The sequence below is a fragment of the Aethina tumida genome, chromosome 2 (assembly GCF_024364675.1).
Source record: "Aethina tumida isolate Nest 87 chromosome 2, icAetTumi1.1, whole genome shotgun sequence".
In the NCBI taxonomy this organism is placed as follows: domain Eukaryota; kingdom Metazoa; phylum Arthropoda; class Insecta; order Coleoptera; family Nitidulidae; genus Aethina; species Aethina tumida.
This window is the reverse complement of record NC_065436.1, coordinates 18,969,522-18,982,576: the sequence shown is the minus strand read 5'-3', so window position 1 is coordinate 18,982,576 and position 13,055 is coordinate 18,969,522. Positions and strand designations below refer to the sequence as shown.

The window sequence follows — 13,055 nt, the reverse complement described above, 5'->3', positions numbered from 1 at the left end:
CAGTAAGAGAGTGAAATTTTACAAATTTGTACTACGTTAGTACCATACCAATTATAATATTTATGTTATTTATGTCAAATATGTTTCGAGTGTCTGGACAAATATCAGAGTCTTAAAATTAAGCTAATCTTGATACGAAACATTTGGACCAATGATAAATAAAAGTGTCCAAATCCGGTGATACCGGCAACGCAACACCTCCGTACGTGGAACATACACACCATACACATCCTGTCCTGCGGTTAGTGAGCTTGTGCAGCGCCCCATCGCTCCATTACTGCTGGCAGGAGCGCGCAACACGTGCTCCTGGTTTGTTTTTGTGGCCGCTTCCGCTACGAAAAAGCCGCTTTCAGCATGCAAGCAATGAAATCGGTAATTTTTTTTCGGGCAGCGCGAATCCATCTCGGTTGAATGAAACATGCTTCATTCAGTAACCCACATTTTCTAGCGTTACGAAGTGTAAATATACAAATGGGTTTTTGTTGTCTTTCCGCAAAATTGGGTGCACATGGGTGTTGTATATTTGATCTAGTTACGACATCGAGTTCCGGACTGGATGGGCGTGTTATTAATAATAGTTTACGTCTATGGAATTAACAAGTGTCAAGAGATTATTGCAGCTTTGGCGGCCCGATGAGCTGTTAATGTTATTTATTATTTTGGGTAACACAAATGTAAACCTTCTTTAATCATCAAAGCAAAAAATACTACAGTAATTACTCTTAAATGAAATAAAGCAGCAATATTTTTTGGAGGTGTCATATTTGTTGGTTAGTTTATTTGAAGACCGGTGTCTTCAATTTAACGATACAAATTAAACAACCAATTGTAGAAAAGGTGAAAAACACAGTAAAATTACAGTAGATTTAAATTTAAACAAATCGATCATTTCTAGGACGATTTCCAATTTTAACAGAAGCAATACACTGGAAGGAGTTTCCAGAAAAACAAAAATGCTTGTTGGTGAGTACCATAAAACGAAGACTAAAAGGAGCTGGTCTCTATGGTAGAAAACCAACAAAGAAGCCCTTCATTTATATAGAGCAGCGGACAGATGGGTAATGGAAAACAATTTTGTTTTTCGATGAAAGTCGGCTCCAATTATTCAAATCTGATGGTATTTCATAGGTGAGAGGACCAATTAATGAAAAGTATAATCCCAAGTAAACTAAACCCACTGTAAAGCGTGGTGGAGGAGACGTTATAGTTTGGTATGTTTTTCTAGGTTTTGCATGGACCCACTGGTTAAGTTAAACGGGATAATGGATCGTTTTGTTTATCGTGACATTCTCTAGAATCATATGCTTCCATTGGACGAAGGTAACATCAGTTTAAGGTGAACCTTCCAGCACGACAACGATCCGAAACATAAGTTAGTTAAAGAATGGTTCAGTTCTCAAAGAATACATGTCATGCCTTGGCCAGTTCAAAACCCAGACCTCAATCCAATGGAAAACCTTTGAGAAGAAATTGATCGGAAAATCCATGCAAAAAGACTGCCAAATATGAAAGAACTTTAGGAAGTTCAAAATTACTCGAAAGAAATTTCGAACGATTATATTGACAAGCTGTCAAAATCAATGACGAAAAGGTGTTTAGAAGTTATTAAAAATAATGGATATGCTATTACATATTACAATAAATAAAAGAAGGCTAAATGTACGTAAAGTTGATTTATTTTAAAGTTGCTCTACTTTTGACCCTTAAATATTTTTCAAATATTAATAAATACTTAACTAAATACACTAATAGACAATTATATTGATGATAACTTTTTACTTTTACAGACATTCATTGCCTTCTGTAAATTTAAATCAATTGTTTATTAGACTTTTGCTTATTATAATTATTTAACCATTGGTCGAAGTTAAACTGTGAAAAAAATATAATTTAGAGTTACCAAGATTATTGAAAGAGGAAGCTTGAAAAACTTCAGAGAAAATCAGTAACCTGATAATTCGAATATCATCTAATATAATTCTATCGTCAACTGAAATTAAAGACAATTTAGAGGAAATGGGTTTGCTCAAATTAATTTTGTGTGAGATTGTCGATCGAGTATAAATTTAATTTACAAAAAAGTGATGGTTCTGCTTATGTTAAACATCCTACAAGGACAAAAAGTTTGTTTTACCCACAGTGAAACATGGGGATGTTTCAATTCTTGTGACGTATCTCCCCTTAGATTTATGTATAGGAGTATATTAAATAAGAATTTGCTTCCACATATTTAAAAAATGATGCTCTTTATAAGTGTGTTTCAACATGAAAACGATCTTAAACACAAATCCAAAATTGTGACAAGTTGTTTAAAAGACCAAAGTATCGATGTTTCTCTTGCTTGTCCCAATTTCGAAGCACTAACTCGTTTCACTCATTTCATTTTTAGTAATTTACTAATTTAAATGAACTCATTACGTCAATACAATAAGTTTGGAGGAATATAGACTTAATTTAAATTAAATATCATCATTAAAAATCTCTTTCAAAATTAAAGTTGCTATGTAAAGTTTTACAAGAATATAGTAGTTTTTATACTATTCTATAATCAACAATAGTACATTAATATTATTTTAACTGAAACAGTTAGCAGTAAATAAAAGAGGGAAAAGATATTAAAGTTTATGACACTTTTATCTAACATATCGCTTACTGTTCATTCTATTATTATACATCTTGTCTTACCCTTTAATCTCAACTTAATGTCTCAAATTAGTAGTCTCAGACCAAAACTTTTGTCGGGTTCCTTATCCAACAATTAATGATCCTTGTAATATTCGACTATTAATTCTAAAAGTGTACCTCTGAAATTAGTCCGAACACAAGAGTTCATTCATAAATCTTTACAACATAGTGGATGATAGGATCTTGTAGTAAAAGGGGCGAAGGGCACGTGTAAGCCAGAAGTCAGGTTAAAGGTGAGGGTGCGCCACCCCAACACCAGACACGTGGATATTTCCGGAAACCGGCGACACTGATTGTTTACTTAAATTACTCCTAAACACCAACAATTGGGTTCTCGACAGTAATTGCCGCAACATCTGTTCCAACCGGATTATAACACTGTTTGTATTTGATATTTACTACATAAACGAATTATTATAGCAATAAGCAAACGTATATTTAGTCGTAATATTTTAAACATTTGTAAATGAACAAATCCAATATTCTGAAACATTAATTTGAAGCTTTTGTATAACATGTTTTGGTATGGTAGAAAACACGTCCGAGAATAAAGATTAAATTTATAGGGAAACCCATCCCGAGTTATTAAACTCCTAACTAATGTGAGTAAGTAAATTTTACTCGTTGGATGTAAATGAGTCAGTGGCGATGGAAGTGAGTGAGTTAAGATAGGGCGCGGTGTGAAGGAGCAAGAGGTGGTTGGGTCCGTGCCAGGGCAGCGACGCCGCGAGACGCCGCCGGACCGACGCATTCCTGCGTCCGTCCGGATTTAGAAGCCACTGACGTGACTAACGCCACCGGCATCCATTCACTGCAGCCGCTTCCAAGACATGATGCATTTGCCGCAGCTGCCCCGCGACAACTCTATATTTAAGGCGAAATCAAGAAACATACCATTCCGTGAAAAACTATCTGCATGAGTATCCGGTAATTCCAAAAATCTTCAAAGCAACGGGCCACAATAGAGCTGCTTCGTTTCAATAATTTATTGGAATTACAGAATGGTGTAAACAAAAACAACAACCGGATACTCCGTATTAATAAAAATTTTCACTTTACAAAACCCACGGCGGTCAATACGTTAGCAGTCTCATCAATTTCCCAAAAACCTTCATTCCGTAGCAATGTAAATATTTGAAAATTCTATTATTAGGTCTCGGAATACGTAGCACCCACCGAAAATATGACGGCGTGGACTATTTTATAAATGTTGTTGGTTCAAAGATCCGACCCAATAGCGTCAAAGAAAAACCTGTTGAAAATCCGACGCTTGGCCGGCGGTCAAAAATTTTTTAATGATAAACGCCACAATTTTCGGTACCTGCCAAGCGGTTTTTTCGACGGCGTGAAAATAGTTTTATGGCCTGGAAATGTGTGAGTAATAAAACCACAATTTCTAAATAAATGTCATATTTTCAAGTATGTTTTGTTTTCACATTAATTTGAGTACATAATATATTTGGTTAAGAGAAAAACGGTTTTAAGAAATGAGTAATAATTAATGTTCAAATAAAAATATAAAGGATTCATGAAACAAGATGATAAATTCCTAAAATTAAAAAAAAAAATGGTTATGATGTTTGATAAATGTATGAAGCAATAAATAAAATAAATATTTTAAAATTTCTTAGATGTTAGTTAGAAATTTTTAGACGAAAATTCTGATCTATTAGTGTCATTGAAATTAGCAATTTGTGCCAATTCAAATGTCAAGCTAAAAAGTATCTAGAAAAGTTATGTCTAACTCTAACAATAAGACAGATGAAATTTTGTTCTAATTTCGTGATTCAACAGGTTTTTAAAATAAACCATGACGAAAAGTGACCTGTTGGAATATCCGTGTTATCATTCAATACCCTTTCCTTGCCAAATATTTAAACAATCAAAACAATTTTAAATGAAGTAATTTACGACCCAGTCACAGTATTAAATATAGTGGTCAAAGTTTTAGTCATTGGCATTGTTAAAGTTTCATTAATCTGATACATTGTTGAAAACTTAGTTGAATAGTAAGCACATTAAGGTTTGAAAATTGGGTTCCATATCTTAACTGTGTAATAATTAATAGTCTTTAGATTTTAAACATATTTCTACTTATTACAAATATTTTCTTGATTTTTTTCATTTACTTTAATTCTAAACTGGAAAGGGAAGACATTTTGGAATTCTGAATTAAATAAAATTATATTTTTTGGTGGATGAGAAAAGCTTTTTATACTAAAATTTTGTTACATCTTTATCAACAAATTCTTTGAGCTTCCTCAATTATTATATATATGAACTCTAGGCTCAATTTGTCAACAATTAATTCACCCAATTTGAGTTTCAATAACAACAATGAATGTTTAACTTTGTACAAAAATCTAAACACATGTAAAATTTGATCGAATTTATGGATTTCTAGTCCAGGAATGCCTCCCAAATGCATTTATAAATCGGTTTAATTCCTTTCATGGGATAAAAAACACGTAAAATAGTGAAAAAAAGTGAAAAAATCATGTGGCTCTGAAAAAGGGATTAGACGCACTCCAGGCCGTTTCAGCCGTCGTCGGTCCCCCCTACCACTTGAATCTTGGCACGCGTCTCCAAATGTAAATATAGAACGGCTTCTGCGTCGCTTCGGCTCAGTAAACCATCGACCACCACTGAAATTACTGAAAACACAAGGCGATTCGGGGGCCTGTTCAAATTTACAGTGAGTGAGACTTGTATATGTTTTTGAGGTGCCCCATCGGAAATTTTTTGAGACTTGTGGGATTTGTGCTTCTTCATCGGTCTTTGGTGATACTGAGCAAGACATTATCTACTTGGTCAGCGTAGAGTCGCAGGTTGGAACATGCCAAGGGCTTTGCTCTGCGGCAATCGTCGCTTCAACGAAAATTTTGAACGCACAGGTTAGTGGTTCTTATTCATTGCTTTATTTTTATCGGGTTTTGGCTCATGCAACTCTCTGATGAGCAATATTGGTGACGTCATGTATGCTTTTATTATGCGATTATTGATTGGATGTATTTTTGTACTAGTGGTCCGCCATCTTAGTTTGGTACAAATCTATGTCTAGCATGTAATGTATATTGCACATCGTAAACGAAAATTATAATCACCAATGAAAGATGGAACTTCATTTTCTTACATACATTGCGCCTTTTTTAAAACTTAACAATCATACAAAAATAATTTCCAGTTTGTGGATATGGGAAAAATTTTACTTGATGCTTTGAAAAAAAAATGTCAACAATTCTTTATTGTGGCCAATATTATTTTTTGACATTTCACACGCTCAACTTTTTCAAACATAAATTAATATTTGAATCAACAAGTGCCAGAATGACAGAATAAGTATATTTCTTCTTGTGGCCTGAGGATTCTCCAGCAATCAAAGCTTCTTTTAATTTCTATAATTAAGAATAACATTTTCCTTTATAAAGAGTGCATGGCTTAGTATCTATGGCATGAAAAGAACAAATGAACAAGTCCGCGAATAAATCTAACAAGTGACAATTTGATTCGTTGACACGAGTGGCCACATTTCGTTACCAGTTTACGATTGACAACAGAGACTACAGTACAATCGTTATCTAAACATGCCCAGAGCATTCCTGTATACGAATCCTCGTTACAAGTATCAAAAGGAAATGCAAGCAGGTATGAAAATGTATCAATAATAATGGAATAATTAATTAGTCTGCCACTGACATTAAATTTAAAATATTTCGGATTCAGATTTTACGAAAGCTGTCGTTTATGACAATTATTAGAGCCGAAATTGCCTCGGACATAACTTCTGTTTAAATTTAGTCGAATTGTGATGCAATTCGCGTCCAAATTTCGAATATATTTAGGTGCCACTTGTTGTGTCCATCGCATTTTTGGCAGGTACGGAACATTCCCAATAACCTCATTGATGAAGCGCCGACTGAAAAACTGAGCGGCTCCAACATATATTCACCTCTTGCCAAAATGATAAAGTATAAATTGAATATAATACTTTCTGAATCACGCCAATTTTAAGGATGCTCTTTGGTATAACTGACTTATTTTACTCCGAGTTTAAATACAATTATGACTGGAAAAGTTTATAATTACATGAAAAATCGAGTTAAAACAGGTGTTTCTAAGACTTTTTTTAATTTTTAATGAAATTAATTTAATTAATATAAAATATAATTATTGTTTTTTGATGTTTCTAATTAATTGTATCCCCCGATATGAACAAGACTACCTCAAGTTAACCAACAAGCTCTCTACTGGGTCTTTAATCAGATGAATCTATTTTATTTTTTTATGTATTTATGGTTTTAGCTTTTATATAAACTGGGCGAAAGTCAATTTTCCACAAATTTTGTATTAAATTTTGAGTTCTCGTTGTCTGTAAGTGCCACTCATACATTATTGAATTTATAAATATTTTAAACAATAAAGAAAAAAATTAATCGCGTCTTGTTTATTAATTTCTTAATAAAAAAAATCGTTCAAATATTTAAAATATCTGAATTTTTTATTCATTTATTCATTCATTCATTTATTATTTAAAAATGTATTTTACTTAAAATAATTTAAATATTTAACACAATTTTTAAAAATAATTTCATTAATTATTTCCGAAGTAAAAAAATGCTTAAACTTTATTAAAGCCGGATATTCTAGAATGACTTACGAAATCCACAAAGTTATAAAACACGTATCGAAAATAAAAACATCCACTCCAAAAATACATTTCTTTATAACAATAACAAACAAATGACGTAGTTTCAAATTCTGAAAATATTTATTATTTCAGGTGAATTTACAGTCAGTTTTATAGCTTTAAGTTCTTACCGAATATTTTGTACTGTTGGCTTAATTGATTACAAATATTGATTGGCTCAAACACAACTTCGGAATGTTTATGTTTGGTTTAGATGAATGTTATTGAATGGAAAATTATTTGAAATTTCTTAGAAACTAAATGTTTGGTATGTTTAATATCATAATTAACAAGTATGAAATATCTGAAAGATAGGAAAAGTGTCATTTTGAAGGCTTTGAAGAATCAAACAGCAACTTTTATACTGTATATAAATAAAATACCTCAAACTCTATGGCAAACTTCATCATTTTTCAAAATGAAGTCTGAAGATGCTACACACCATCAGTTATAATCAACGAGGAAACTGGCGTAGATTGGCACATCGAGGCCGGTTGTTTGTGTCGGCAGCGACTTGTTGGCATATTTTGGCGCAGTGCCGATCACACCTTACAGTGCCTCTAATTCTGGTCCGAAACCCGTGAAGTTTAGCCAGCCAGGACCGCGTCACTGCTAGGAAGTGGCCGCCTGTTGCCCAATAGCAAATGGATTTTCGCACTGTCGGCGGCATAAACATCGCATGATTCAGTAACTGATGGTGGCATCAAAAGTGAACAACTAAATGGGGTTGCTGTGGATTGAAGTATCATTATCATTATCATATTGTCACCTAGTAAATGAAATCTACTTGGTTAAGTTAGAATTATACTAGCATTTACCTGAAGACATTTATTTCAGGTTTGAGTCCGGAACATTCCGTCAGTGTGGCGGAGACGAGTGACAACCAAATGTCGGATAACAGCTCAGAATGTCCAGATGAGTTGTACAACCTGACCAAACTGGCAGAGGTGGCTGTGGCCACCGGTCAAATTTTGGAACAACGTAGACTCTCTACTCCTTCCAGTACCACCAGTGACGACCATGTGTCGTTCAATTATACCCACAAGCTGTTCGACAAGTCGTCCAGAACTCCACGTCCACATTTATTAAAGGTATTTAAAATTCATCCTGTTTACTAATATTTTTGTTTAACACGATTATATAAACAAAGAAACGCAAGTGTGTTGAATGAAACCTAAAAATCCACTTAAGTAAAAATAACTTGTAATTAAGCCAAAAATTAAAATACATGACCTGAATTTTTTCTGAGTAGGTAACCCAAATTCACGTAAATGTTATTAGAGTAGAACAGGAAAACCGTTTTAAAAATGCGTAGTGAATGATTACCCACTTTTGAAACAATTATTAAAATGGTGGATGCGCCAGTGTAACTAAAGGGATAATAAATTAATTTTTCATTTTGTTGACAGACTGAAGAAATAACCAAGCCAACGTTGACCAAGGTCCACTGTCACACAGTTTCCATCCCACACAGTACCACCGGCGACGTTTCGGCTTCCGTTTCATCATCGGAGAGCAGCAGCGGCGACCACGAGTGCGGCGAGTGCGGCAAACGTTACAGCACGTCCAGCAACTTGGCCCGCCACCGTCAAACGCACAGAAGTCCGGCAGACAAAAAGGCCCGACGCTGTCCACACTGCGACAAGCTGTATGTCAGCATGCCGGCCTATTCTATGCACGTGCGGACCCACAATCAGGGCTGCAAGTGCCATTATTGCGGCAAGTGTTTCAGCCGTCCGTGGCTTCTGCAAGGACACATCAGGACTCACACAGGTAATTATTGGTCAAATTAATCATTGGCAATTCCAATTACACACGCGTTCGTTCATTATAATTATAATTGTAATTGTTTCAGGGGAAAAACCCTTCAAGTGTTCGATCTGCAACAAAGCTTTCGCCGACAAGTCCAACTTGCGTGCTCACATCCAGACTCACTCGAACACCAAGCCACACATCTGCGGAAGATGCGGCAAAGCTTTCGCCCTCAAATCATACCTGTACAAGCACGAGGAGTCTTCGTGTATGAGGATGAACTGTCGTCACTCGTCAAGGGAGGCAACGCCGGATAAAATTGCCTCACCCACCCCTGTCATTGTGTCGGTGGGTGGAGGCGCTGGTAGACTGGGGGAGTCGGTGATTAAAGGACCGGAATCGGTAGTAAGATCTCCGATGTTGTACAGATCCACCGTTATATCGCCGAACCCTGAAAGAATTCTGTATTCGACGATTAAACACCCATCGGTAAGTTAATTAATTAGTCACAATCCGTTTGCTTTGTAATAAAGCTTTTGTATACTTCAATAAACTTAAAAACGAATTAAATGGTAAATTGTCTCATTTTAAATTACAGGTGATTTTTAACGCAGCTGCGAGATTCGCAGACAACTTCAACCAAATATTACAAGACCAACCGATGGACTTCTCCACGTCTCAGACCAACAGAGACAGAGAATCTTATTCGAAAAATTCCGATAGATACTCCCTCGGTTTGGCAATCGCCGTCTAAAAACCTAAAGCCCAAAGTAATTCGAAGGGACCATTTTAATTCCACTTATAACATTATTATTCAGATCTATTATACATCCCAAGAAACACTAACCGAAATTTTTTAAAATGTTGATGAATGGTTTTTTATTAGTGGTGTTTTTTATTTGTTTGCATGTTTTATCGGTGTTCTCGTGCCTTATAGGATAATCTGTGAATTCACGTGCCATATTTAAATGTATATAAGAGTTTAGAGGTAGAGGAGCTGTTTCGAATTGGTGCTCATTTATTATTCGTAATTTGTCCTTTGCGTGGCAGCTAAATAGATATAGAAAAATTGTATATACAAAAGTATGTATCGTGCTTTGTGGTAATCTCATAGATATTAGATGTCACACACAGCATTACTTCGGTTTTTTTATATTTTTGTATTATTATTACAAAAACCGAATGGATGCTTCGTGCCATATAAAAATAGTCATTGCAATACACAGTATAGAATGGCTATGACAATATACTAGTACTATTAGCCGATAATCCACTTTTTTTATTTTATTTTATTTATAACATTTTCACAAATCATCACGAAAATTACGCATAATGATTTTTGTGATTTTTTGTACACAAATGGGGAGTGCTACTAGTCCTTTGAACGTGACCAACAAAATGACTAAAAGTTATCGTTGGTCACGTAGTCATTTAAAATTTAAGTTATTTATTTTCGTATTGTTTTCATGTTTTAACTAACACAAACAGTTTAAGTTTAGTTTTTAGTTTTGTATCGGCTAATGATATAAAATTTCCTAGTCATTATTATTTAAGTTACTTACAATTAATTATATTAAATTTGTTAAATTTTTGTTGAGATAGTTTCTAGCAAAATTTTTGTATTTGGGTCGGATGTTGCAATATTAGTTATTAATTAATTAAGTTTAATTTTACGTATTACTAGTTGGTTAAAATTGTACCAATAATTATTAACTGTTATATGTCAAGTCTTCGTTAATTGTAGTTTACATTCATTCCCAGGAATAGTTGAATTCACGGTCTCATTCCCGTACTAGAGTATGTTTGTCTGAATTTTTGAAATTGTAATTTGAAAACGAATCCTTTTTGTAGATTTATGTACTTTTATACAATACATGTTTCGTAATAATTAGAATTTTTCTTAACCTTACCCAAACGCCCGTTTAAATGTATGTTACATAAGGTCCCATGTATGAAGCAGAAATAGCAGATTGAATAAGTATAAAATATCACTTTGACTTCGACTACGTGTAACTTTGCAGGAAACTTTAAACACATTTTTCTTTGTTTTTTTTTTTTAAATTCTTATCATAATTTCTCAAGTTCCACTAAACCGATTTACTTGAAATTTGGTGTGAGTCTTCTTTATAAATTCCTCTATCGAATTAACTCAACACCTATCTTCAATTTTTACTATTTTTTAAAAATTTGAAAAAGTAAAAAAAAATGGTAAAAAAATCATTTTTTCAGACAGTACAAATTAGACGAAAAAAATTTTTTTTCAACGTACTTTTACCTGGTACTCTAGATTAATTTTTTTTTCATTTCAGATTACCAATTTTGTGGACTCCCCATTTCGTCAGAATATATTTTTTCAATTTTTTTAATATACTATTTAAATATTAATAAATATCTTGTGAAATAATGGATAGTAAAAATATCTTTCTTACTGAATTTGAAAAAGTACCTAAAGGTACCTAAAATTCATGTTTTAGAACAGAGTACCCTCATAATAAAAACCAGGGTTTTACTCTCAATACTTGAAGTACTTTCAGTAAATTCCATTTCCTCCAGATTGGCCTTAATATCAGTTGATAATAAGATTTTATTGTTTTTTATATTCGAATTATTCAGTTATCAACTTTCTTTCAAGTTTTTCGAATTAAGAATAATTTGTTCATAGCTGCAAACAACTTGCCCAGTTTCTCCAATTTTTTTAGTAATACGGAAAACCATTGACTACTTTTGTCACAAACTCTTAGCAATCTTTTCTTGTTTTTCTCGGTCTTGGTATAGCTTAATTATAATTTTCTTACTGATTTAAATTCGTAAGGAGCAATTTAAAACCATAAAGTAAAAAATTGATATAATTTTATCCATTGAAAAATAAAAAAGTGCAGACATTATAACACAAATAATATATTTGAATATATTTTAATAAGTTGTAATAATTATGGCCACTACTGTACATGTAGATTTTATATACTTAAATTTTTTTCTTTAACTTTTTTTGTGTCGAATTTAATTAAAATTAAAAAAATAATCACTGCTTACATATACAATCAAGTACAATTAAAGAGGATCCATTCTAATTTATAAAAGTTCAATATTAACTGAGTTAACTGAACATGAGATTATTAATAATAAATATGAATATTTAAAATTTATTTTGAAATAATAAGTGTTGATCTTTGGAAATTATATTATCATTTTATTTTTATGCGTGAGTGTCGTTGTTGCTCGAAGAAACTACATTCCTGTAGTCTAATAATATCTTGAGGAGATAAATATACTATAAAATTACATAATTATCAGCATGTTTAACCAAATAAGACGTCCGTTAATAATCAAAATCAATTGGAAAACAATCAATAACATTGACTAATGTAATGTCTACAACCGCATTAATTTATTTGTTCATTTACACCACATCTGCATAATCGAACACATTTATTAATTTCATTGCAAATATATAGTGCAAAAAATTCCACTTGAACTGTTAAGTTCATTAAAATTAATGACACATTTTGATTAGATTAGGCAATATTTGTGCGGTTCGAGTTGTAAAATGTGCGTTTTTTTTAATTTCGAAATATCATTTGTTTACATGTATTAGTGATAAAAAAAATATATTCTAATTTTTAGCGCCATCGATAAAGTCAAACGGGTTAAGTTTCGGACGATAACAAAAGTTAACCATATTATAACGTGAGCATTTAAATTTTTTTTACTGTTGTTTGGGATTAACAAATACGGAGGATTTATCTCAATGCGTCTAATTTAAAAAGTTTATTTTTGAAACGCACTAATATATTTCCTGCCTTTATTATAAACAATATGAATAACAAGTTGTAACGAAAAAATTAATTTATAATGATAACAATAACTTTCATCTTTTTTTAGAAAATCGATTACACTTTGCAATTTTCAAAATCAAAATTACTAAACAATG

At 32.9% G+C, this 13,055-nt stretch overlaps 1 protein-coding gene across 3 annotated transcripts; it reads left to right on the top strand.

Moving 5' to 3' along the window:
* The first annotated feature begins 5,260 nt into the window (after positions 1 to 5,260).
* LOC109601297 (zinc finger protein 761) lies at positions 5,261 to 11,012 on the top strand. 3 transcript variants are annotated; one of them, XM_020017520.2, is made up of 5 exons: positions 5,261 to 5,579; positions 8,210 to 8,463; positions 8,782 to 9,145; positions 9,228 to 9,613; positions 9,723 to 11,012. In XM_020017520.2, exons 1-5 carry the CDS (start codon positions 5,522 to 5,524, stop codon positions 9,876 to 9,878), a joined length of 1,218 nt encoding a protein of 405 aa, XP_019873079.2. In that variant the 5' UTR covers positions 5,261 to 5,521; the 3' UTR covers positions 9,879 to 11,012. The 3 variants fall into 3 exon arrangements, with proteins under 3 accessions (XP_019873079.2, XP_019873080.2, XP_019873081.2); XM_020017521.2 differs by lacking the exon at positions 5,261 to 5,579 and adding an exon at positions 6,056 to 6,330; XM_020017522.2 differs by lacking the exon at positions 5,261 to 5,579 and adding an exon at positions 7,990 to 8,144.
* The last annotated feature ends 2,043 nt before the right edge of the window (positions 11,013 to 13,055 follow it).

What these genes read in the sequence shown, in the direction of transcription:
- LOC109601297 (XM_020017521.2), top strand. Translation starts at nt 6,270, where the DNA reads ATGCCCAGAGCATTCCTGTATACGAATCCTCGTTACAAGTATCAAAAG. An exon ending in CACGTCCACATTTATTAAAG is followed by an intron (nt 8,464 to 8,781) that starts GTATTTAAAATT and finishes TTTTGTTGACAG; the next exon opens with ACTGAAGAAATAACCAAGCC. An exon ending in CGACGATTAAACACCCATCG is followed by an intron (nt 9,614 to 9,722) that starts GTAAGTTAATTA and finishes TTTAAATTACAG; the next exon opens with GTGATTTTTAACGCAGCTGC.